The sequence below is a fragment of the Panthera pardus genome, unplaced genomic scaffold (genome assembly GCF_024362965.1).
Source record: "Panthera pardus isolate Hobbes unplaced genomic scaffold, ASM2436296v1 HiC_scaffold_21, whole genome shotgun sequence".
Lineage (NCBI taxonomy): Eukaryota > Metazoa > Chordata > Mammalia > Carnivora > Felidae > Panthera > Panthera pardus.
The window spans coordinates 17738515-17765500 of NW_026526777.1; the positions used below are offsets into that span (position 1 = coordinate 17738515).

At 34.3% G+C, this 26986-nt stretch overlaps 1 protein-coding gene across 1 annotated transcript; it reads left to right on the forward strand.

Moving 5' to 3' along the window:
- Positions 1–18922: 18922 nt before the first annotated feature.
- LOC109276695 (tubulin beta chain-like) lies at positions 18923–19626 on the forward strand. Its single transcript, XM_019465798.2, has 2 exons — positions 18923–18955; positions 19336–19626. The coding sequence occupies exons 1-2, from the start codon at positions 18923–18925 to the stop codon at positions 19624–19626; spliced, it is 324 nt and encodes a 107-aa protein (XP_019321343.2).
- Positions 19627–26986: the final 7360 nt, after the last annotated feature.

Sequence of the window (26986 nt, forward strand, 5' to 3'; positions counted from 1 at the left end):
AGAACATAGTTTCTTTGTTTTTTTTTAATGTTTATTTTTGAGAGAAAGAGAGAGAGAGAGAGCATGAGTGGAGGGGCAGAGAGAGGAGGAGGCACAGAATTCAAAGCAGGCTTTAGGCTCTGAGATGTCAGCACAGAGCTCAATGTGGGTTTGAATTCACAAGCCATGAGATCATGACCTGAGCTGAAGTCAGCCACTTAACAGACTGAGCCACCCAGGTGCCCCAAAGAGAATGTATTTTATTTTATTTTCATTATTTCAATTAATTGAGCTTTCTTTTGTGGCCTTAGTGCATGGTCCAACCTAGAGAATGTTCTATATGTCCCTGAAAATAAAGAATATTCTGTTGTTGGGTCATATGTTCTGCAGCTTTCTGTAAGATCCAGGTAGCTTATAGTATTGTTCAAGACTTTTATTTCCTTGTTGATCTTGGTCTAGTTGTTATGTACATTAATGAAAGTGGATGTTATGGGTTGAATTGTGTCATCTTAAAAAGGATATATTGTTATCCTAATCCCCAGTACCTTCAATGTGAAAACAGAGCTTTTGCATACTTAATGAAGTTAAGATGAAGTAGTTGGGCTTTAATCCAGTACCTTAATACAGTATGATTCGTGTGCTTGTATTCAGAGGAAAACTTGGACACGGTCACAGATACACAGGGAGAATGACACATGCAAACACAGAGAAACCCAGACAAAGAGGGAAGATAACCATGTGAAGATTGAGGCAGAGATTAGAGTTATGCCCAAAGTCAAGGAACACCTTGGGCTATCAGAGGCTGGAAGAGACCAAAAGACCTATGGATTTTGGAAAAAGCATGATCCTGCCAACACTATGGTTTTGAACTTCTAACCTCCAGAACTGTGAAACAATAGAGCTATATTTCATTAGTCATCTGGTTTGGGACACTTTTTTTATGGCAGCTCTAGGAAACTAATACGTTAGAGCATTGAAGTCTCCAGTGGTTATTGTTGAGTTGTCCATGTCTTCCTTGACTGAGTTATTTTTGCTTCATGTATTTGATGCTCTCGTATTAAGTGAATATATTTTATAATTATCATATACTCCTTATAAATTAGCCTCTTTATTATTATAAATATATCTATCTCTAGTAACATTTTTTTTTGTTTTAGCATCTATATTTCTTCTTATTAATGTAGCCATTGCAGCTTTCTTCTGGTTGATGTTTCATTAATGAAATTAAAATTCTAAATTAGGAAATATTCACTCAATACAAACAAAAGCAGTAAAAAATACAGAATAAAAAAGATGAGATATATACAAAAAATGTGTCATGACAGCTATAATATTCAATAGCTATTGTGGAAATGAATAAAATTAAGAAGTCTCAACCTCTCAAAATTCTGAAAGATTTTGTGTAGAACTGGAATTATTTCTTCCTGAAGGTGTTTGGTAAAATTTCCTAGGGAAATCATCTAGGCCTGGAGTTTCTTTGAAAAATGGGTTTTAATGTCCAAACCAGTTTCTTTGATAGATTTTAGAATATTAAGTTGTGTACTAATTATATTAACTCTGAGTAAGATATAATGGTTTGTGTCTTTTAAAGAATTCTTCTGATTCATCTAAGTTGTTGACTATTGGAATGAAGTTGCTCATAATCTTCCTACAGCAAAGTTTTTAATATTTGTATGCTGTGTATTGATGATCCCTCTCTCATTTGTGATATTGGTAATTTGTGTCTTCACTCTTTTTTTTCTTGCTCAGTGTGCTTGGAGATTTAATAATTTTATTGTTTAAAAGAACCAGCTTTCGTTTCATTGAGATATCTATTATTAAATTTTATTTCTATATCATTGCTTTCCTCTCTGATCTTGATTATTTTTCTTCTTTACTTTGATCTTCTTTTTCTAGTATCTAAAGTTGGACACTAAGGCATTGATTTGAGAACTTTTTTGCATTTTTAACCTAGTTATTTAGCAACTATAAAATTTTTTTCTAAGGACTACTTTAGCTGCTATCCAATAAATTTGGATAAAGTGTTGCTTGTTTGAGTTGGAAAACCATTAAGATACAAAAGCTTTGTAAGTTGTCTCACTACGCTTTTCCCGGACAGTTTTTACTTCTACTACTTTATGTCCAATGCAATTCCAACCACACACATTTATTGAATAGTTCTCTCTAGTAGTTAATCGCATACAAGTGTATAATGTTTCTTATGTACATACCTTTTATATTTGACAAGCTTTTTATCAATTTAAAGGTAGAAATTGTAGTGGGTTTTTAGTTTGTTGTTTATTTTTTTTTAAATTTAAAGGTAGATTGTAGTGGGTTTTTAGTTGTGTTTTTTTTTTTTTTTAAATTGCAGTTTGTTTTTAATGTGTACGTAAAATATCTAAACTCAGACTATGAAGGGAAATTGGCTAAAATGAATTGATTTCAATGAATTTGATTTGAAACATGGGTTAAATTTGCAGTTGAAATAACATACTTGGAAACATAATGAAAACAACCAGGTTATTTTTATATATACGAAAAAAAGTTTTTATTTTCTTCACTACAGACAGGCCTGAATCAAGGAAAATAATTTGTTTCCTTCAAGAGAAACATACTGGTTTTTAATTTTATCAGTCTGAGATAAGAAGACAAAGTTAGGAAATTGATTAGAAAATCTATAAACCTATGAAAGTCTGGACAATACCATACATATCTTAATTTAAATCATTTTGATCTAGATAATATATTGTGTCAATTAGTGTCACTTTCATGTTACCTTGTAACTATGTTGTTGTTGTTGTTGTTGTTGTTGTTGTTGTTGTTTTAAAGTTCCTACTCTTTGGGGCCCCTGGGTGGTTCAGTCAGTTAAGCATCTGGGGTCCTAAACTCACAATCATCATGGGATCCAGCCCCGTGTCAGGCTCCACGCTGGGCAGGGAGCCTGCTTAAGATTTTTTCTCTTCCCTCTCCCTCTTCTCCTCCCTGCTTGCATTATAAACAAACAAACAAACAAACAAACAACAAACAAATTTAAATATGTAGTTCCTACTCTCTTTTAAACAGTTTTCCAACAGAATTTCAAAAAGCAAAAGAAATATGTGGATGATTTTTCAGTCATCAAAAATATACTTAGCATTAATAGTATGCAATAATTTTAATTCGCCATTGTGAATCACGTTGTATCAGTTTTATAGTGGTTTATACGTTTTTGAAATCCACAGTATATGTTTAGAAACTACAGAAAATTACACAAGTGCATTTCTTGGTTTTAGCAATTGCTATCAATTATGGAAAAAAATCATTATGTAAATACATTCCTAGTACAACTACAAATCACTTGGGAAATTAAAAAAGATGATTTAAAAATTTACAATACTGGAAATATTGGAGCATTGCTAATTTAATATAGATTCAACAATGACCTAAAATGTTGATAGCCTTCTGGCTTTTTTCTTTTTTAATTTTTTTTAATGTTTATTTATTTTTGAGAGAGGGAGAGGGAGACACAGAATCTGAAGAAGGCTCCAGGCTCTGAGCTGTCAGCACAGAGCCCGACGTGGGGCTCAAACCCACGAACCGTGAGATCATGATCTGAACTAAAGTCTGGCGCTTAACCGACTGAGCCACCCAGGCACCCCTGGCTTTTTTCTAGCATTGAGAATATCACTCTTTCTTGTTCTCTACAGCAGCATGCTACTGATTTTTTAGAGGCAAGATTTTGCTAGCTATCATGTGCATTTCTTCTTATAAATACTCATATTTTAGAAACTGAGATATATTATTACTGTTAAATTGATAAGTGTAAATAAATAATTGCATTTAACAAATTTAAAAAGAGGCCATGAACAGATTGTGACTAAGAAAGTTACAATCTTTTTAGCTCTACTGTTACTTGTGCCACTGTCCTTAGTGTTATGAGTTCTTGCAACAACTCAGCATTCCAAATGTGTTCCATTGCTTTTTTCTTTCACCCTAAAGTAAAGAGAAACCATATGTGATAAACAAGAAACAAGTTTAAATCATGATGTTTATGGCATTTGGATCAATAACTAGCACTCTTAAGATAGAAAAATCAACTTTATAAAACAGTCTTTCTAACAAGATTGCGTGTTGCTCTCAAAAATATATAGTTTTTGATACATTAGGGATGCAATTAATAATAACTGAAGGTTTAGTGTTTCAGAAAACCCCCACAGAATAACAACAAAATTCTATAACTTCTGTGTTTCAAAGGGGAAGGTGAATTTGAGAAGGGCTATCAATCAATCATGAGTTATTCTAGTAATTTTGGATAGTATCATGGCTATTTTTATTTAAGGCAGACATGGCTGGTGGTGTTTTTAAGCCATAAACCTGGATGAGTTTAAAAATGCCTATGTGATACTGGTAGCCACAGTTGCAGACCTTGGCAAAAAAACCTAACTGATAAGGTTTTTCTTGATGCATGGTTTCCTCTGTTCTCCTCATTTTGCTCATATTATAATTTTACCTTCTCCATTTCAACAAATTTGGCAAATCAGTTCATTTTCCTGTGTCTTGTGCCCTAAATCAAAAAGGTTTTCCTATTGGTCATTTAAAAAACAAACTAAATGTAAGTTGGGGTGTTATGGTATTATTGCTGTCAGAAATATTTAATAAGTCTAATATTTTCTTGAGACATAGCTACTTTTCCTCCTGCCCAAAGACTTACAGTTTAGAATGAAAGAAATGATAGTATTTTGTGTACAATTATCATAGATGCCTGAAACCATACAAACAAAAAAGCTATAGCCAAGAGTCACTAGTGAAAACAACAAAAAATTATGTCCATTGTACCTTAAAGGCAAACCACCTAACTGGTTAGTTATGAAAACTCTCTTGTACGCTGGTCAGGACTGGCTTCTTTTATCTTTTCCCGTACCTTTCTTTCTGTCTGTGTAATTTAAACATGTAGTACTGTTTTTCAGGGCAAACAGTTTGTTTCATTTTTATACCCCTGGCTTTTCATTCATTGCCTTGTATCTTAATTCCAGCCATTGTGAAATGTCCGCTAATCACTCTGCTTACATAGAGTAACTAACCATTTCCAATCACTCTGTTTACATAGGGTAACTAACCATTTCTTTTGATTCTTTTAATTGACATTGTCTTTATTAATTTACATTTTTTGATTTTCAATTTTGTACTTACTTGTTTGCCATTTGTTGACTATAGTCTTTTCCCAATGGATGATGACTTTCACAACAAATTTATTGTTTGTTAACGTTATCAATGCATATTATATATGAGGAATTAGGGATGATTTGTCTTATTGGTTATTAAGACATAAACATAAATTACCATATATGAATATGTGTGTATATATGTGATATGTATGTTTATGTATATGTAGCATCACATAAATAGTACATATACATATGCATATACATGCATGTGGGTGTATGTGTATGTGTGTGTATATATATATGAAGAAGATGGCCCCATATTTCATTGAGAAATTTAAAAAGAAAATAGGTGATATAAAAATGTATCTCTTCAATACACTATTAATTTGCTCTCCTAAGCTAGAAGAAGCGAACATAGAAAAATATCCTTGTAATCTAGGAATTAGATGATACATTTGAAGCAATTTAAATGCAAATGAAAACCAAACCATTGCAAGAGACATTAATTAATTTGATTACATCAAAGTCAGGCTTTAGTTAAATAAAGGACACAATAGACAAAGTTTTCAGACAGAGGGCACATCAGGGAATGATATCGAAATATCTAAAATCATCAAAAGAATAATGTTGGAAAATTAATAATTAAATTTTATATTTCAATCTAATCTAACAAAAATATAAACCTCAATTAAGTCAACTTTTGGTTAAGATTGTAGAAAAAACTGACAATTGCAGTATGGTTCATCATTTTAGATTGAGGCATTTGAGTGTGTGAAAAGCAGCTATTTTTTTTTAAACTGCTATAAATGTCCAACACAACAACTCTTCTGTATATATCTGTGAATCTGTTAGTACTGAGGCAAATTAATATTCACATAACCCAGTATTTCTATTCCTGAGTAGTATGTGTGTCCCAGAAGGATAATCCTATTGCTCTTTGGGTTCTCTGTACAAGGATGTTCTTGCATCATTATTGGTGACGTCAGGGAGTCACCAATAGTATAGATTTCCATCTCTGCAAGAGTGTAAGTAAAATGTTGATACATACTCTGAAGAGGAAGGCAGCAACAAGCATTAACAGACTACTAAAGCAGGCTGTTATGATATATAGATACATATTTAGGAAATAGTACCAACCCAAATTATACATTCACTAGTGAATCGATAAACAAAATATGCTACATTCTCACAATGGGAACCATGCAAAAATAAAAAAGGAAGGAGTGCCGACACGTTTAACAAAAGCCTCATGACAAGTGAAAAATGCAGACACCTGTAACTGCATAGTATATGATTCCAGAGGAAATATAGAGAGGATATGAAATTGTGAGTGATAGAAGAGGAGTGAGTGACAATCTGAACACTTCTGAGGGAAATGGTGATAGTCATGTACTAGAAGAACTTATGTCTGGGGATGCTAGGAAGAAGGGAGGTATTTGTGATTTATCTCTGATGTTTTTCTAATGGCGCTCATTGACAGTTTCTGTATGTCAGGTGAAATGTTATGGCATGATTGCTGATGCAAACATAATTATCTCCAGTGTTGCAGCATATTGGCTCCGTTTGGTATCAGGAAATGAGATATAATTTATTCTCAAGCTGGTACATTTTGGCTGCCTTCCACCTATTTCCAGAAGTAAGATGTGCATAGTGAATATATACTGGTATCAATTATTCTCCTAAGTGCATTAGGGGATGTGACATCACTTCTTTCTTTGCGATCCAAAGGAGTCTCTCATGGTAGCTTTATAAAAACGTTGGGAGTCGGGAATAGAAAAAACTTCATGTGATACATAATTTATGTATGGAATTATTTGTCTATGATTCTGTTGGTTCTTTTTAACATAGAACAGCACCAGTATATGCTAATGGAGTGAACTTATGCTGTGTATCTTAAACTTAAGTAGTGCTGTATGTCAATTATATCTCAACAAAATTTAAAAAAATATTGAAGGGAGATAATCCACATATAGTTATAGTCAATGTTTTAAAAATATTTTGTGCCTTAAACTGAAAAATACAATGGTTTTATAACTGTTCTTAATTATTTTTCAATAATTTTGGATAATACAGTAATTGTAAGGATTTTTTCAAGTAAATATGCTCACAACCCAGTATATGCTGAACCACTCTCCAAACATTCCATGCTCAAAATACTAGCATTTGTACATCTGGAAATACAAGAAAGTTTTCCTTATACGTTTGCTCTGTTAAAGCAGAACACTTTCCATCAGGAGAAAAGAAAAAGTCTCAATGAAATCTTAGCTATGAATGTCACCAGGGCACTTAAACATCTTTGAACTCAGGGAAAAGCAGCTTATAAGAGGAGTCAGCATTGTGACAAGGGTAATTGGCTCTGATCATCAGGAGTTAAGAATGATGTTATGAAATGGGAGAATGGAACAACGTTTAGCTTCCAGGCTAATACCTGGGTACTCTTTGGTACTCCCTTGTCCAGTTTTTTTTTTTTAATTATATTTTTTAAATGTTTGTTTATTTTTGAGAGAGCGATAGAGACAGAGTGCAAGCTGGGGAGGGCCAGAGACAGAGGGAGACACAGAATCCGAAGCAGGCTCCAGGCTCCAAGCGGTCAGCACGGAGCCCGATGCTGGGCTTGAAATCAGGAGCTGCGAGATCATGACCTGAGCCAAAGTGGGTTGCTTAGCCAACCGAGCCAGCCAGGCGTCCCTCCTTTGTCCAGTTTTGACTGTAAATGAACAAGTACAGCAACTCCAGACAAAGATGGTCATGGTAGTCAACTATTCAAACCCAGTGATGAAACTACCAGATAAATCTTGGGTAAGTGTGCTTATTTTAATTTAGCTGGGAAAATATTGAATATTTTGGCCACATTCAATATGACCATCAACTACATAAGATTAGTAAAATTCTACATGGATTATTGCTAAACTTCTGCTTAAACAATATATATAAAATAAAAAATATTTGTGCCTTTTTTTATAACTTTGTATCTTACTATGTTTTTAAAATTTGGCTATAACTAAAACTCAGAATCTAATTAATTCTGTGGCCTCAATTAGTATCTATAATCATGGTTCATTTATGTGAAATAATTTTGACCTCAGCAAGAGAATTTCTTTGATTGTTAAAAGTAATTTTATATTCCTCAAATAGATAAATGGTTTTGTAAACTTATCAAATTGTTTTGAGAACAAGTAGTTTAGAAGATAAAGTTGTATACACATTGTGGGCCAAGGGGAAAGTGTTGGCTACTTTATCTTAGAACATATGTCATGCAGTAAAAGTTCAAAGAAAGTAGAGTTATATCATTCCCATTGCTGCCACTATCTTTCAAGAATTTAAACAGATGCTAATCCATCCTCTAAGGTTGCTGGTCACCTGGAGCTCAGGGTCAGCTCTTGGTTGTGTATATTTAGCTTGGGCTTTTAAAACTTAACACATTATAGTGTTCTCCCATTATAACTGAGAGTTCTGGAAGTTCAATTTTCTGAGGAAGTTTTCTCAGATTAATCAAGTAAATGTTTATTATTTACTTCTAATCATCCAATTTAGAAACAGATTGTTCTGAGAAAAAAAATTGCCAAATGTCCAAATTTGTTTCTACGTCTTTACATATCACCTGTAAATAAAAGTCAATGTCTTACTTTCCATTTACAGTTATTTAAACCGTCTTTTTTTAAGCTTAATTTTTTCTTACTCTGTTGCAGTAGTTGTTATTACCATAAAGAGAAGCTCCAAAGTGGAAGAACTGTACATATCTAATGTTTTCACAATAAAGTATCTAGTATAGTGCTGTACATGGTTATATACACTATTTGGTTGAATGTAACAATTAGCTTTTATCAAAGCATGTAAATATTGCATGTTTTATGGCCAAACCATAAATTGTTACAGCTAGTTTAATGGCTCAGGTCAATGATGTTAAAAAGAAATCCATCACATTGGATGTCACTTGGAGAGAAAAAAAAGTCCTGAAACAGACTTTGCATGCTTTATAGATCCTGCTATTTCCATATTATTGGCAAGTTTTGAGTTAAAATCTCCTGTAAAAACTATATTCTGTGATCTGAAGAAAATTTAGCTAGTTAATTTTATCTTCCATCATAATAAATTCTACCTGTAATACAATAAATAAAGAAAACACATTCATGGGGATAACATGCTACAGTTTATGACTAGGCCGGACACTCTGTTTCACTCTTGCCACCCTGAATGAAAGAGACATTTAAGTACTTAAATAAATGTCATTTGTAGAAAAAAACAACAAAAACCAATATGAATAGTGAGTTGAATGAGTAAATTGCCTCACAATGAAAGATGATTTTTATTTTTCCAATTTTCTGTGTAGGTTTTATATTTCTTGTCTGTTCACATGCATGCCTTATAAATATTCCTGATTTACGGTCTTCCATGATTCATGATCTACCAAGGATGAGATCATCTGAATATATACTTGTTATTACTAATCATGCTTATCATAACAGGAAACCCATTCATCTAATAAAAAGAATATGCAATAAAAAGATGTTTCCTTTTTCTCATTAAAATAATATAGAAAACAGAAATGTCATTTATTAGATATTCTGTTCAGAATAAAAACTGTGGCAAGCAATGGCACATGATTTCAGAAATACAAGAAGAAAGGCAGGTCATGGTGAGCCTTGTATGACATACTAAGGGCTTTCATTGTGTGAAGTGGAAAGGTATAAACATGAGTGGCAAGGTAAGATTTGTATTACTGCAGAATTACTCTGGATGCTGTGTTAACAATGAAAGGCACAGGAGCAGAATAGAGGAAGGAAGACAATTTAGGAGGCTATTGACAAAATTCAGGGAGATAATGGCATGGCCAAAGATAATGACCATAGACTGTAGTATTAGATACATCTCATTCCAAAGCCTGTGTTAAGATTTAAAGCCTGAGCACATGGCAGAATAGAGTAGTCTCTAACTTCCAACGGGACGCCTGTTGAAGAAATTATATTATTGTTTCTGCTTTTCTTGTTTGTATGTTTGCTTTCTGGCAAATGTAAGAGGAGGATATCAGTATCTCACATTTGAGTATATTACCTTGTGCTGCTTTTTTTTTTTTTTTTTTTTTTTAGCATTTATTTATTTTTGAGAGAGAGAGAGAGAGAGAGACAGAGTGTGAATGTGGGAGGGGCAGAGAGACAGACACAGAATCTGAAACAGGTCCCAGGCTCTCAGCACAGAGCCCAATATGGGGCTCAAACTCACTAACCATGGGATCATGTCGTGAGCCACAGTTGGACCGTTAACCAACTGAGCTACCCGGGCACCCTGGAGCTGCTTTTTAAACAGTTAAGTAGACCCCTTGAGTACACAGCTGGAAAAAATGAGTTTAGATTCAGAAGGAGTTCCGACTGAATATATACTTTGGGAATCATGAAAATAAGATAGTATTTTTAGTCATTCAGCTGAATGAAATCATTTAGGATGTCAATGTAGATTAAGAAGTTGGTCAAGGAAGAAACCCCAAGGCATTTTTTTTAACAGCTTTACTGAAATATCTTCATCTATAAAAATTGCATATCTAAGATACACAACTTGATGAAGTATATACATTGTAAAACATCACCACAATCAAGCTAATTAATATATTCATTACCTTTGCATAGTGTCCACTGCATGTTATGTTCATGTGTGTGGTGAGATTTAAATTTTTTTTAAATGTTTATTTTTAACACACACACACACACACACACATACAGCATGAGTCGGCCGGGGGGGGGGGTGTGGGGGGGAGGGGAGGGGGAGCAGAGAGAGAGGTAGAGACACAGAATCCCAAGAGGGCTCTGCACTGTCAGCACAGAGCCCTTCGCGGGGGGTTCGAACTCACAAACCGTGAAATCATGACGTCAGCTGAAGTTGAATGTTTAACCACTGAGCCACCCAGGAGCTCCAAGTGTGGGGAGTGGATTTAATTTAAGATCTCTCTCCTCAAGTTTTAAGTATATAATGCATTACTGTTAACTATCTTTACCATGCTATACTTTCAATTTCTGGAATTTATTATCCTGCATAAGTGAAACTGTCTACACTTTAACCAATATCATCCACTTCCCCTCCATCAAGCCCCATTCTAGTCTGTATTTCTATGAGTTTGATTATTTTAGTTTCCATATGTGAGGGCATAGAGCATTTCTTCTTCTGTGTCTTACTTATTTCATTTAGCACAGTGTTCTATCCAGTTCTATCCATATTACCTCAAAATGACAGAATTTTCTTTTTTAAGTATGAATAATAATCCAGTGTGTAACATACATATATATTATATGTATTATAATATATAGAGAAAGGCAGAGACACACAGAGAGATATAGAGAGAGACATTATTCTATCAATATCCATCTATCCATAAAACATTTTCTTCATTCATCTGTCAAATGACATGTAGGTTGTTTCCATAAATAGTCTACTGTGAATACTGCTGCACAAAACATGAACATACAGATGTATCTTCACAATCCTGATTTTAGATCCTTTCGATATACCCAGAAACTAGATTTCTGGATCTCATGGTAATTCTATTTTTAATTACTTGAGGAACTGCCATACTATTTTATGTAATGGCTGGACTCATTTATATTCCCGCCAGACACATACAAAGATCCCTTTACTCCATATCCTCACCAGCACTTCTTATCCATTGTCCTTTTTATAATAGCCATTCTAAGGTGACATCTTATTGTGGTTTTAATTTGCATTTTCCTAATGATGAGAGATATTGAGCACTTTTTCATATATCTGTTAGCCAACGAAATTTCTTTTTTTGAGAAGTTTCTATTTCGTGTCCTTTGGCCATTTTGTTAATTATTTTCATTTTGATATTGAGTGTATATGAATTCATCATATATTTTGTATGTTAACCCTTTATTGGATATATGCTTCAAAATATTTTTTCCATTTTATAGGTTTTCTTACCATTCTGATTATTTCCTTTGTGGTACAGTAGGTTTTTTAGCTTGAAGTAATCCCACTTGTCTATTTTTTTCTTTTGTTGCTTATGTTTTGGGTCCCATATCCAAACAATTATTGCCAAGATCAAGGTCAAGGTTTTCCCTTCTGTTTTTTTTTTCTGAGAATTTTGTAGTTTCAGGCCTTACATTTTGAGTCAGTTTTGAGTATGGTATGATAGTGGTCCCATTCCATTCTTTTGCAAGTAGATATCAGTTTTGCTAACAGCAGTTGTTGAAGAGTATCCTTTCCTCATTGTTTGTCCCTGGAACCTTTGTCAAGGTTCAGCTGACTAGAATGTGTGGGTTTATTTCTGGGTTCTCTACTCTGTTTCAGTGGACTTTATATATTTTTTATGCTAGTGTCACACTATCTTAATAACTATAGCTTTGTAATGTGATTTGAAGTCAGGAAGTGTAATGCTTCCAGCTTTGGTTTTCTTGTCAAAGTTGCTTCGCTTATACAGAGTTTTGGGGTACTATTTAAATTTTAGGATTGTTTTTTCTACTTTTGTAGAAATTATCATGGGATTTTGAAAGTGGTGAATTAAATTTGTAGATCACTTTTAGTAGTATGTATATTTTAATAATATTAATTCTTCCAGTCCATGAATGCATAATGTCTTTCCATTTATTTATGTCTTTTTATATTTCCCTTACTAGTATTTCATATGTTAGTATCGGAATCTTTCATTTCTTTACGTAAGGCAATTCCTAAGTATTTTATTCTTTTGTTGCTAATATGAATAGGACTTTTAAAAAATGTCCCTGTTAGATAGTTCACTGTTAGTTGAACACATTTTCTTGTACTTAATTGACCATTTAGATGTCTCCTTTGGAAAAATGTCTATTCAGATCCTTTGTCCATTTTAAAATTGGATTATTTAGTCTTTGCTATTTAGTTGTATGAGTTCTACATATGTTGTGTAGATATATATTATATTATAAACTATATGTTATCAGATATAGAGTTTACCAGCATTTTCTTTTATTTTGTAGGTTACCTTTTAAATTTATTGATTGCTTCTTTTCTTGTGTAATAACAATCCTCTAGTATTTAAAACAGTTTTATATTAATACAATAATACATATTTAATCTATAATAATGATGACTTTCATTAATCTATTTTTGGTATATAAAACTACATAATTTATGTTTATAGCTTTATAAATTTAAAGATAATTATATACTCATGAAACCATCACACCAGTCTTTTCCATAAACCTATACATCACCTTTAAAAGTTTTTTCTCGTCCTCTTATGATTATGATTATGATTTATAATATTAATACTTAACATAAGTTTTAAAACTATACACTATTAACAATTGCCATTATAGTAGTAGATACCTAGAATTAATTCACTTGTGTAACCAAAATTTGTGCCCTTTAACTAATACCTCTCCTTTCTCCCTTCCCCCAGTCTCTGGAAAACAGCATTTTGCTATCTCCTTCTATATACACTTGACTATTTTCAATTCTTTATGGAAGGTATTGTGTAGTTTGTCTCACTGTGTCTGACTTATTTCACTTAGAATAATGTCCAGGTTTATCCATATCGTCACAAAAGGCATGATTTCCTTTACTTTTAAGACTGAATAATCCATTTTATGGAATTCCTTTGTGTATGTACCCAGAAGTGGGATTGCTAGATCACATGACAGTTCTATTTTTAATTTTTTGAGGAACCTCTATGCTATTCTCCATAATGAATCAAGCAATATCCATTTCTTCCAGTGTTGTATGAGTTTCCTTTTATCCATATCCTCACCAACAATTATCTTTTTTTTTAAAATAAACTTCATCTTAACAGGCATGAGGTGATATCTCATTGTGGTTTTGATTTGCATTCCTCTGATGATTAATTATGTTGAGCATCTTTTCATATATTTTTTGGTCATTTGTATGTTTCTTGGGAGAAATATATATTCATTTCCTTTGCCTTTTTTTAAGTTGGATTATTTGGATTTTTACTACTGAGTGGTAGATGTTCTTTATATAATTTGCATATGAACATTTTATTGGATATATAGGTTGCAAATGTTTTCTTCCATTCTGTAGGTTGTTTTTTCATTTTGTTGATTATTTCCTTTGCTGTACAGAAACTTCTTAGTTTGATATAATCTCACTTGTCTATATCTGCTTTTATTGCTTGTGCTTTTGGTGTCATATCCAAGAAATCATTGCCAAGGCCAATGTCTAGGAGTTTTTTCCCTATGTTGTCTTCTTTGAGTTTTATGGTTTTAGATCTTACATTTAAGTCTTTAATCTATTAATGACTCTGACTTTTTATAGTGTTTCTTTTCCCATTCCTGGCATTAATTGAAGTGTTGCCAACTTCGAGTAAAGGTTATTTTAGTTCTTGTATAACGTAGTGTAACATGTTGTACAATTTATACCCAAGGGCATTTTAAAATTAAGTGATGTTTGAAATTAAGTGATATTAAAAGGCAAACATTTTGTAATAGATAAGGTAGATATTCGTTCTTCATGTTTTGCAACACAATTTTACTAACTAAAATTAGTACCTCGTCTTCTTTTTTTATAGCTCAAGAAAACCAGAACACTCCAACATGATTTGGTCATTTACCTATTCCCGTAACTGTAAAGCACCTACAGTTTTATTAATATTTAATTTATGATAGTTATAAAACAGTTTGATAGAAAAATCTTAATTTTAGTAGAAATATATGCAAGATCAATAATCTTAAAAGTAAAGAGTCTAACCTTGAAAAGCATATACTATTAGCAGTCTAGACTCCTATTCAGAAATAGATAACATCTGTCTATCCAGAAATAGATATAGGGGAAATAAATGTTTAGGTTCATTTTGTTAAGTATTGAAGAAAAGTTTTTAAATAACTATGACCAAGGAGACCAATATTTGTATAAACTTTTAATTTGATGCTTCAGATATTAACAGGTGTTTTTTCAGAATGCTTCGTTAAATGATTGTTATATATATGTCAAGACTTGAGAAGTAACTCTTATGTATGTGTTGATATTTTACAAATAATAACAAATAAATTTCTATATATTAGCAAGTAGATCTTTTGGTAGTGAAACAATGGTATTTCCTTTTATATTCTCTCTATCCCTCCTATAAAAAGATTCTTTTTTCAGGGTAAAAAGACTAAGGAGAACATAATCATAAATTGTCCTGTTTGGAGCCCTTCTTATTTGTCATGATGAATATCAGAAAGCAAGACTTATAGAAGACAAAAATAGCACAAAGCAATATTTAAACAATGGTTCATTTTCAGTCCCTTTTACAAAGTAAATATGGAGCAAAGCTGTATCTCTCACAATCATTCAAGGCTTAATTATTATGTCTTTTACTTATTCTAGAAACTAGAAAGTAAATACATTTGCTAGATATGAGGGTGTGTGTCATATATGAAGAAATATTAGGGTCTGGTATTAGGGTACTTCCATTGGGGATGAAAAATGATCATCAGTGGAAAATGTAATACTTCTTAAACTTCAAGTAAAATTTTTACAAATCAAAATTGTTACCTAAAATGGCATTACTAATTGTTATCTCTGCTCTTATTTGTCTGTAAATATGTATAAAATCAGTACTAGAACCACGAGAAAGAAAAGATAAGATTGACTAAGAGAGGTAATTGACTGGCTAAGTCATAACAAACATGGAAGTGTAAAGAGATGATAAATTACAAACAATTGGAGGGGACTGATTAATCTCACAGGAAAAGTAAAATCCAGAGAGAGATAATAACCTAGGAAAATAATTTTTAATTACTCATGTCTAGTTCTGATGAGAAAGAAAAATTGAGGGCTTTGAGGGAGTTATGAGACTATATATTTAGTATAATGTATGTAGTATATAGTATATGTTATATATGCATATAGTATATGCAATATGGTTTATTTTTTCTATTGGAAATTTTTGCTCTTTTGTTTGGTAATGGAAAATAGAGGAGATATAGATTTCTTCTAAAATATTAGAAGAATCCCTAGTGTTATTAAATATTTAAGAAGTGCCAAGTTTTCCAAAATGAGTTTTCCATATAACTAGGTACATTGAATCTGGGTCTTTGCATAAATAACATCCATCATTAGACCTGTGAGCTTTTCACATGGGTGCCGTCTACACTTAATTCTGATGCTTGCTTACAGTAATTAATTCACCTAGATATATTTTTATAAGAAATGGTAGAAATGAAATGGAAACATCTGTAAATGAAGGAGAGGTATGCCAAGTTGCCAAATATATTTCTCGGAAGTGATTTATCAGTTTCAGTGATACCATCTTCAGAAGGAAGCACCATCAAAGCACTGTAAGAGGCAGTTTTCTCAGGGGGGGTTATTGAGTGAAGTTATTGAAGAAATGGGTGAAACCAAAAGAACATGGAATAAATGCAGGAGAAATAAGGGGGAAGAAGTACCTTCAAAAAGCAATTACAAAAATGAAAGTCTACTGTCACTTAGCTTATTCACTTTTTAAAAACAATGCATATCCCGTGTTCATTTTTGAAATAAAAGCTTTTTACTTCAAAATAAATAAAAGCTTTTTATTTTTTTATTTATTATTTTTTTTTATTTAAAAAAATTTTTTTTAACGTTTATTTATTTTTGAAACAGAGAGAGACACAGCATGAACGGGGGAAGGGGCAGAGAGAGAGGGAAACACAGAATCGGAAGCAGGATCCAGGCTCTGAGTCATCAGCCCAGAGCCCGACGCGGGGCTCGACTGGCGGACCGCGAGATCATGACCTGAGCTGAAGTTGGACGCTTAACCGACTGAGCCACCCAGGCGCCCCGAAAAGCTTTTTATAAAAGCTTTTTATAGTAAAAAGGTTTTTATTTAACCCTTCTTTCACTCATCTCAGTAGTATGTGAGAAGACTCATCTTCTACCTTTTCTTTTATGTGTGCACTTTCTGCAAAAAATAAACTGCTATGGATTAGGCATTGTTCTTTTAGGATATAAGGAGAGCATGGGCTTGACTTTTTGACATGCTGTTTGCTTTGAAATAGTTCGTGTGTTTACAATGTAGGTAGAATGCAAGCAGAGAGGGTCGGCTGCAGAGCTGCGCTCCTTTTAAGACTGTGACAGAACGAGGCTTTAGTGAAACAACTTGCTGTACAATATTTTGGCAGTACTGGGATGCCTTTCATTCAGCCAGTCAAAAAACACCTGTTAAATGCCTACCACATCAGTGGGGTATTTCTGTAAGCAAACAAAACTTCTTTCATGGACCTCATACTCTGGTGGTGAAAAACAACCAAATTTTTCAAAGTTAATCTTACAGTAATGTAGAAGGCGATATATGTTATGGAGAAAAAATGTACCTGAGAAATAAGATACGTTTTAGTAAAAGGGATGCGGTTGTAAAAAGAGTGGTTAGGATAAGCCACTTGGAGGAGGTGACCTTGAAGGAAACTGGAGGAGGGGGAAGAAGAAAGTGGTGTGGATCTATGGGGCTGGGGAGGAGCACTCCCTTCTTGGAGAACTTGAGATGAAAAGGATATGAAGCAAGTAATTGGTATTAACACGCCCCAAATGGCCATTAATCAACAAATAGGATAAACAATATGGGTTGTCTATAAGAAAAGGACATTTATCATGTAATTGCATTTTCCCAAATCAAGTGGAAAAGATATAAATGGTAAATCAATGAATTTTATAAAGATGGAAATTTGCATAAAAATTTCTTCTTCCTCTGATCAGATTCCCTCTTAAGTAAATAGGGGTCACAGACACGCATGTACCCACCTAGTAAGGTTTTTGGTTTATATAAATGTATTAATCAAATGAGATTATCTCAGATTAAACCAAATGGTAGTAATTCTTTATGATAAAACATGTTTCTTTTTAAAAATATTTTCTCAGGCAATATTTTATGTGTAGGTTTTACTTGTATTTTATCTTTTACCTAAAGAGGAAGGGTTATTGAACTCAGACTTTGTTAAAAAAAAAAAGCATTTGGAAATTGTGTTTTATTAAAGTCAAGAGTATAATTTGAATAGATTCTTAATGAGTAAGAGAGTCACCAACAAAACCACCTCTATATTTAGCAAACACACTGAAGGACAAGTCAGTCCCCCTAATGAACACTTTATCAAATAGCTGTGTCCCAGAAAATAGTATGGGGATCAGAGTTGTGACTGTCCTTTTAAAAGGACCAAATCAAATACCATCTTTTATGTAGAGACACATACACCTAACAATGGACTTGTTTTTAATTCAGTTTCAGGAGCACTTTGGACTCTCTCATGGACATCTTACTTCCTACTTGAATTTGGGTTATTTATGTTACCTCTACCTGTAGAATGTAACATTCTTTAGACCATATTAAAAGGAACCATTTTAATATTAGAATATTGAAAGGAAATAGAAATTAAAGGATGCCAAGATAGAAGAATGATGTGCAGAGAAATGATGAGTTTCAGAGAGAATATACAAAAGCATCTTAATAAATTTCTGGATTTAAATAATATTATTACATGATATATTAATGATAATGAAATCATGACTTCTATATATTATTTCGGAGGTTCTACTTTGTAGGCTAAGACAGAAACATTAAAAAAATAAATTTTATCTATATACAATGCCTTTTTATGTCTACAAAAGTTCAGATTCTAGCAAAAATATTATAAATCTTATGACACTTTTGATGTTAGCTTGGTTTAAATATTGTTTTAAATCGATATTTGTCATCTATATTGGGAATAAACTTTTGGAAATGATAAATCTGGAATTTTACAAGTTGTGATAATAACAAAATGGAAAAAAAATTATATCACAGCCAGTTTACAATAAAGTAAACAGAAACGAGGTGAAATTCTGTTTGAGGGTGTAAGAGTTTAAAAAGAGCCATCTTCAGGGACCACATGTCCATGAAGAAGGTAGATGAGCAGACACTTGTGAGAATGAGTGAAGGAAACCTGACTTAATATGGAGTCAGGAAGCCATGAAGGGAGAGCTCTCACACAGGTACTTCTCTCAGCTTACATGACCAACAAGAAGTTGGAAGATTTCTGTGTACCCCAGTAACAAACAAACTGTCCACCACTTGCAGCCCATGAGAAGCTGTCACAATCTCAAACTCTCATTCTCTTCCAATGAACTTAATACTTAAAACAACCCTCCCCGATTTCCTCCTGCAACTTAATAAAAGCTAGCTTCCTTTATCTCTTTGGGATTGCTATGGTTCTCCAGAGTTTGTTGTCCCAAATTGCAGTCTCCCATTATTCCCAAATAAACTCATTTTTGTTTAACTAGATTACTATTTGTTTTATTTAAGGTGGACATGCTTAACTTCCAAAACAAGAACAGCAGCTATTTTGTCAAGTGGATCCCCAACAACACGAAAACAGTTCTCTGTGACATCCTACCCGAGGGGCTAAATATGTCGACCACCTTCACCTGCAACAGCAAGACCAATGAGGAACTGTTCAAGCACATCTTGGAGCAGCTCCTGGCCATGTTCAGGTGCAAGGTCATTTTACACCAGTACATGAGGAAGGGCATGGATGAGATGGAGTCCACCGAGGCCAAAAACAACACGAATGACCTTGTGTCCAAGTACCAGTAGTTCCAGGACACCACAGCTGAAGAGGACAGTAAGTTTGAGGAGAAGGATGAGGAGGTGGTCTACAACTGTCTGGTACCTGGTACGGCACGGACGCCTTGTGAACTTCATCACTCACAACCTATTCCCCAACAACTATGTCTCACTGTGTATATACTTGCTCCTGTCCTGACATCACCTGCTGTATAGATACCACCACTAAAGCATTTTCATGGTGGAAAAAAGATCTTTCAATTTTAAATTAGACTTATGTATTTATTTACATTTTGTCTTTTTTTTAATGTTTATTTTTGAGAGAGAGACAGAGCGTGAGCAGGGAAGGGCAGAGAGAAGGAGACACAGAATCCCAAGCAGGCTCCAGGCTCTGAGCTGTCAGCACAGAGCCCAACGCGGTGCTCAAACCTACAAACTACAAGATCGTGACCTGAGCCTAAGTTGGATGCTTTACCAACTGAGCCTCCTAGGTGCCCCTATTTACATTGTTTTTAAGTGATCATGAGATAGGAAATGAAATCAGATATCCTAGTTTATGTACATTGGTAATTTCAGACTGATAAAGAGTTGAGAGGCAAAAAGAGTTATGTTAGTCTTTACTAACATTGCTCCTTTTTTTGCACTATTTACAGTGTGTCTTTTTTTTTTTTTATCTTTATTTGTTTTTGAGAAAGAGACAGTGTGCAAGCAGAGGAGGGGCAGAGAGAGAGGGAGACACAGAATCCAAAGCAGGCTCTAGGCTGTGGGCAGTCAGCACAGAACCCGATGTGGGAATCAAATTCACGAAACGTGAGTACAAGACTTGAGCCAAAGTCAGATGCTTAACTGACTGAGCCACCCAGGCGCCCCCACAATATGTCTTTTTAAAGTGTATTTATTTATTTTGAGAGAGAGAGAGAGAATGCACAAACGGGGGGTGGGGGAAAGGAAGACAGAGAGGCAGAAAGAATCCTAAGCAAGCTCCACACTGTCAGCATGGAGTCTGACCGGGAGCTCTATCCCATGAACTGTGAGATCATGACCTGAGCTGAAATCAAGAGTCAGACACCAACTGAGCTACCCAGGTATCCCTATGATGGTTTTTTTAGTTGTAATATAATGCCTAAAAACTTAGAAGGGATATAGCAAGGAGAAATTATACCAATTTTATATTGTGACTTTATATGACTGTCTCAGAATCTAAATATTTTCTTTGACCTCTTTATTTCAGGTACTTCATGGAAATGATGCATCCACCCCTTCTACACTAAAGCATGAGAGCAGATTGCCTTAAATAGAAGGGTTGATTGCTTCTTGGAGCTGTTCCTCCCTAGGAGATATGTCCCTTTAAAATGTTCTGCATTAGAGGGGCGCCTGAGTGGCGCAGTCGGTTAAGGTCCGACTTCAGCCAGGTCACGATCTCGCGGTCCGTGAGTTCGAGCCCCACGTCAGGCTCTGGGCTGATGGCTCGGAGCCTGTTTCCGATTCTGTGCCTCCCTCTCTCTTTGCCCCTCCCCCATTCATGCTCTGTCTCTCTCTGTCCCAAAAATAAATAAAAAACGTTGAAAAAAAATTAAAAAAAATGTTCTGCATTAGAAAATATATTTCATCACATAGCATTCAGATTTGTTTTTAAATGAGTAAACAGGAAAACAGTTTCATGAAGTAAAGAAAATTTGTTGAAATTATTGTAATCCCCAAGGCATTTTTATACTCTGATTAAAAGCACAGCAATTTAATATGGAATTCTTAATAAATATTATATCACTTTTGAAAGTAGGGGCAATACAGTTTAAGGTTTAAGAAGTGTATTTTTGGGAGACAACATTTATGTTGAATGTTGAAACGTTTATACCATTCTGAGCTGTCTAAATACTCCTTCTTAGCAGTTTGAAATTTATGGCCCCTCATTTAAATTTTTTTTCCCTCTCAATATCCATTTATTTGCTTTACTATGACATTATAGACTGAATTTAACACTCAAATTTTTAGGCTTAGCACAATAGCTACTTAGTGTCAGACACTAACTTCAGAACTTAAAAGCTATGGGATTTGGACCGATCTTTTTAGTTTTTTTATAGGTAAATGTGAAATAATACTTTTCTTAAGGATAACGGAGATTTAATGAAAATTTTGCATAAAGAACTTATATATAGTGTGTCTTAAACTCAACTGATGCTTGTGAATACGAATTGTAATAATATTTGTTGAATATGAATGCTTCCTCTGCTTCCCTATAACTTTTTAGTTTTAGAAAACCGAGGTTAAATATGAAAATCTATGTTATCTATGATATTAGACTACCTTTACCTTATGGTAAGGGTTGCAAAGTAGAGCAACTAGCCTTTCCAGAATCTTCACTAAAGTCACAAGTTCTGGTTTCTTGAATTTATCTATCATGCCTATTTTGTAAAATATTTGTTTATTTTGAAAGAGACAGAAAGAGAGAGCACGCAGGGGAGGAGGAAGGGCAGAAAGAGAGGGAGAGTGAGAATCCAAAGCAGGCTCCACACTGTCAGCACAGAGCCTGACATGGGACGCGATCTCATGACCCATGAGATCATGACTTGAGCCAAAATCAAGAGTCGGATGCTTAACCAACTGAGACACCCAGGGCCCCCTGTATCATACCTTAGTATGCAAATAACTTAAAATAAACCTGTATTTACTACTACTTCCTGTTGTCCAAGTTCTATCAGCACAATGTAATCTACTCAGGGATTCAGAATATATTTTGGAATTGTGGAATCATTAGGTTTTACTGCATCTTAAGTTCTATAACCAAATAATAAAACAAGTATAAACGTGTGGCAAGGCTCTCAGGATGAATTATGATCCCTAAAAAGATGACCCAAACTTATTCCAATTTTTTGCTATTGAGATAGAAGAGGTAGGGAGTGGACATTTATGAATTTAATAGCTGCATGCCAGATACATTTTTTTTTTTGCAATAAGCCAATCATGTAAGTTTTCAGAGAATGTGTTAGAATCACAATCCTTAAGTTTCTCAAGTTATATAGCAAAAGGAAAAAAGTAGATATGTACCACATCAATACATGTGACTGGATTAGAATATGATTAAGGTTTTTAATAAATATATTAAAATTATTAAATACAAAAGATATGTGGAACCATACAACAGTTACAAATTACTGTGGAAAAAATAAAATTTAAAAAAGAAGATAACAGACCTTATAAAGACAAAGGCATTGGGGAAAAAAAGAGAAGGCTTATTAAAGGTGAAGAAAACTTAGTGTACTAGAATACAGACTTGAGAAAAAATAAAAATTAAATATGGAGAAAGTAGACATAAAATACGAAAGGTAAGACATAGAATAGATTGAGAACAAAGAAAAAAGAAATTTCAAAGAAATTAGTGTCTGATAACTTTCCAGAACAGACTGAGTGCATGAAATACCTACCTAAACAAGGAAACAAAATTAAAACCATACTTGCTAAAGTCTTATGAAACTGGTGAAAAAAAAAGACTCAAGATACCTTAAAACAACTACATAGAAAAAGAAGAATATTTACTCCTAAGAATGCCAATTAATCTGTAAGTAGTCCTCTCAAAAACAAAATAGAAGTCAAAAAGATGGAAAATTATGTTCAAATACTAAAAAAGTTTTCATTTAAAAATTTAAAAAAATTTTTTTTTTCATTTATTTTTTAAGGCAAGAGAGAGAGGCAGAGCATGAGTAGGGGAGGAACAGAGAGGGAGACACAGAATTCAAAGCAGGCTCCAGGCTCTGAGCTGTCAGCACAGAACCCACGAACCACGAGATCATGACCTGAACCGAAGTGGGACGCTCAACCAACTGAGACACCCAGGCGCCCCCAAAGAGGTTTCATTTTAAATCACATACCCAAATGGGGTGGCTGGGTGGCTCAGTAGGTTGAGCGTCTGACTTTGGCTCAGGTCATGATCTCACAGCTCTTGAGTTCAAGACCAGCGTCAGGTTCTGTGTTGACAGCCGGGAGCTCGGAGCCTGGAGCCTGCTTCGGATTCTGTGTCTCCCTCTCTCTCTGCCCCAACCCACTCGCATTCTGTCTCTGTCTCTCTTAAAAATAAAACATTAAAAAAAGTTAAATCACATACCCAAATCATCTAAAGTACCTGAATTTTATTAGCACATTTAAAACTGAATTATTTCTAAATCAAAGCAAATGTTTCTTAATATTTAGATATCCAAAACATTTTATTAGTCCCTAAGCAAAGCACAAAGATGTGCAAAATGACACCTACCCTCAGGAAATGATATTTCCTACAGGAAGAGAGAAAGAAGCCATGCATTAAAAAATGTCATCAGTGCTTCTGGAGCCTGGTAGTAACGGGTATCCCTACTTGTGGGAAGAGCTGTCTTCACAGAGAAGATTTATATATTACAGGTTTTATTCATTTTTTTTGAAGGTCGTCCTCTTCCACCGGGCACGCAGCTTGGGGAGGGACGCACATGGAGCGGTGAGGGAGGAAGGGGACACCCGCCGAGCCAGCCAGATCAGCCGAATCAACCCTGGCGATCAATGGGGTGACAGATGTCGCAGCCAGATGGCCCTCACATCCAGTTTTTATTCTTTTAATGTTTATTTTTGAGAGAGAGAGAGAGAGTGAGCAGGGGAGGGGCCGAGAGAGAAGGAGGCACAGAGTCTGAAGCAGGCTTTAGGTTCTGAGCTGACAGCACAGAGCCCAATGTGGGGTTCAACCCCACGAATGGTGAGATCATGACCTGAGTGGAAGTCGGTCGCTTAACCGACTGAGACACCGGGGCGCCCCATATGTTACAGTTTTTTAAAGATGAAATTGCCAAGTCTGATTCATGCACAATTTTAATGGAAATAGATACACTGTAACATGTTTTGTCTATAAAGTTTATTTTGTGGGACGCCTGCGTGGTTCAGTCACGCTGAGTGTTGGGCTCTTGATTTCAGCTCAGGTCACGACCCTAAGGTCTTCGATTCAGGCTCCGTGCTGAGTTTGGAGCCTGCTTTAGATTTTCTCTCTCTCTCCCTCTGTTCCCCTCCCCAGCTTGTGCACTCTCTCTCTCTCTCTCTCAAAAATAAAACAATTAAAAAAAAAGATTATTTTGCTTTGCCCATGAACACATTTATTGAGTGCACTACACGTATCAATAGCAAACTTTGCCTATGGCCCTCTTACTCAGGAAGGAATGTCTTTAATTCCCACTGAAAAACTATTCCTAATAAATTACTTTTTATAGATGACATGTCTACATACTTCAGTTAATCACAGAAAATAAAGAAAACTTACTTGGTGTATGTTTATCTGGCTTCATAAATCAGGAAGTTTGAAACAGACATTTAAGAAATTTAAATAAAAGTATACATAAAATTTTATTTTCAAATAAATCTTATATTTTAATGATAATAGATGGTCTTGGTCTTATTTTGCCTAAATAGTTTTAGTTTTTAATATGAAAAAGTGATGCATTTATAGAGGATTGATGCATTTAACTTATTCTGTAAAGTGCACTTTAGACTTGCTCCAGGTATGCTAGATATTTCAGGACCGATTCTAGAAAAACTTTGAAATTTGGTTTGAAATATTGCCTTTATTGGGGCGCCCGGGTGGCTCAGTCGGTTAAGCGTCTGTCTTCGGCTCAGGTCATGATCTCGCGGTCCGTGAGTTCGAGCCCCGCGTGGGGCTCTGGGCTGATGGCTCAGAGCCTGGAGCCTGCTTCCGGTTCTGTGTCTCCCTCTCTCTCTGCCCCTCCCCTGTTCATGCTCTGTCTCTCTCTGTCTCAAAAATAAATAAACGTTAAAAAAAAAATTTAAAAAATAAAAAAAAAAGAAATATTGCCTTTATTAATGTTCTGTGAGATTGTGAGAGTTTATATGGACACTTAAAAATTGGACTTGGCTGTCCTCAAGGAAGAACAGATGTTTTGACATATGTCCAGATGAGTACTCTGAACTAGAAATTCAAATCTCCTTCTGGAAAACTTTTTGTGCTAACATATGGTAGACAATGAATCTTAAAAACCATTGGCTATGGACTTGACAGCAAAATGGGATTAGTTACGATTTATTTACAGAAATTAACCAAATTGAGCACAGAAATGAATGGAATTGGCTATATTCCTCTGATTTTTGAATGATTGGCAAAAATTCCTTCAATCTTTCCAAAAAATTCTTTAAACTCTCCAAAATTTACACGAAATATAATATTTCTAAACACTTTTCCTATCTGTCTTTGTTAAATCATGTGGAACGCTTTCCCTGACTACAACATCATTAACCGTTCTAAAAGGAATATAAATTTGTAGTCCCTAAATTGTGGGAAGAAATGCTCAAATTTGAATAATTTTACTCTTTTCTCTATTATCATAAAAATGATGGATTCAAAGCATAACAATATCCATATTTAAATGGCATCAAGCAAAATCATATCCTTTCTCTATCGCTGATGATAATTACATATGAAAATACCTCTCCATTTTTGTAGATTTACATTTATATAATTTAAAAGTTTAAAATAAGAAGTGCCAATTTGTCAGCTATTATTTTAAAGAAGCCCAATCTCATATACAATATTTATGCATTGAAACAAGATGTAAGACATGGTGTTTATTTTCTTTCTTGGAGATATGTCATGTGTACATGGCAAAAAAGCAATCACTATGCTTCCTTCAGGGTAAATGCAATTTTTTTTCTTCCCTTCCCTTCCCTTCCCTTGCTTCCTTTGTTCTTTCTTTCGTTCTTTCTTCTTTCTTTCTGTCTCCCTTCTTTCTCTCCTTCTCTTTTTCTCTCTTTCATCCTTCCTTCTTTCCTTCCTTCCTTCCTTCCTTCCATTTTCTTTCATTTGCCTATTTTTTTATATGTTGTGTTCTCAATGGACATTAAACATGCTTTGTAAAGAACCAGAAAACTGTAATATATTTTCAGCACCCTTTACAGAATATTTCAAATTTAACTTCTCACAATTGCAACAATGGGTAATATATAATAGGTTTCTCATATACTTAAGGGTTGAAATATGGGATAAAAAGTAAGTAATCAGCTCTGTTTGGCTCATGTACTCCTCTGAGAAATAGTGCCCCATAATAGTGACTAGTTTGGCAAGAACAATAATGGGCTTAAATTATCCAAATTTCCATATGGTCCTGAAATTAATTTTTGGGGGGTACAGATGAAAACTTAATTCAATTCTTCTCTACAAAGCATTAAAAAATTCTATTCTGTTTCACACTTAGAATTTAGGGAAAAGTGTATAAGACTATTTTAACTATACCTAGGGCCTTCTAAGAGATTGCTGTAATAAAGAATAATGTACTAATTAGAGTTATGTATATTTTAACCTAGAGACTTTTCCCCACAGACATTTTCTCTAGGCCAGGATTCTCGACTTTTCGAGTGTTCACTCAATGGTCCC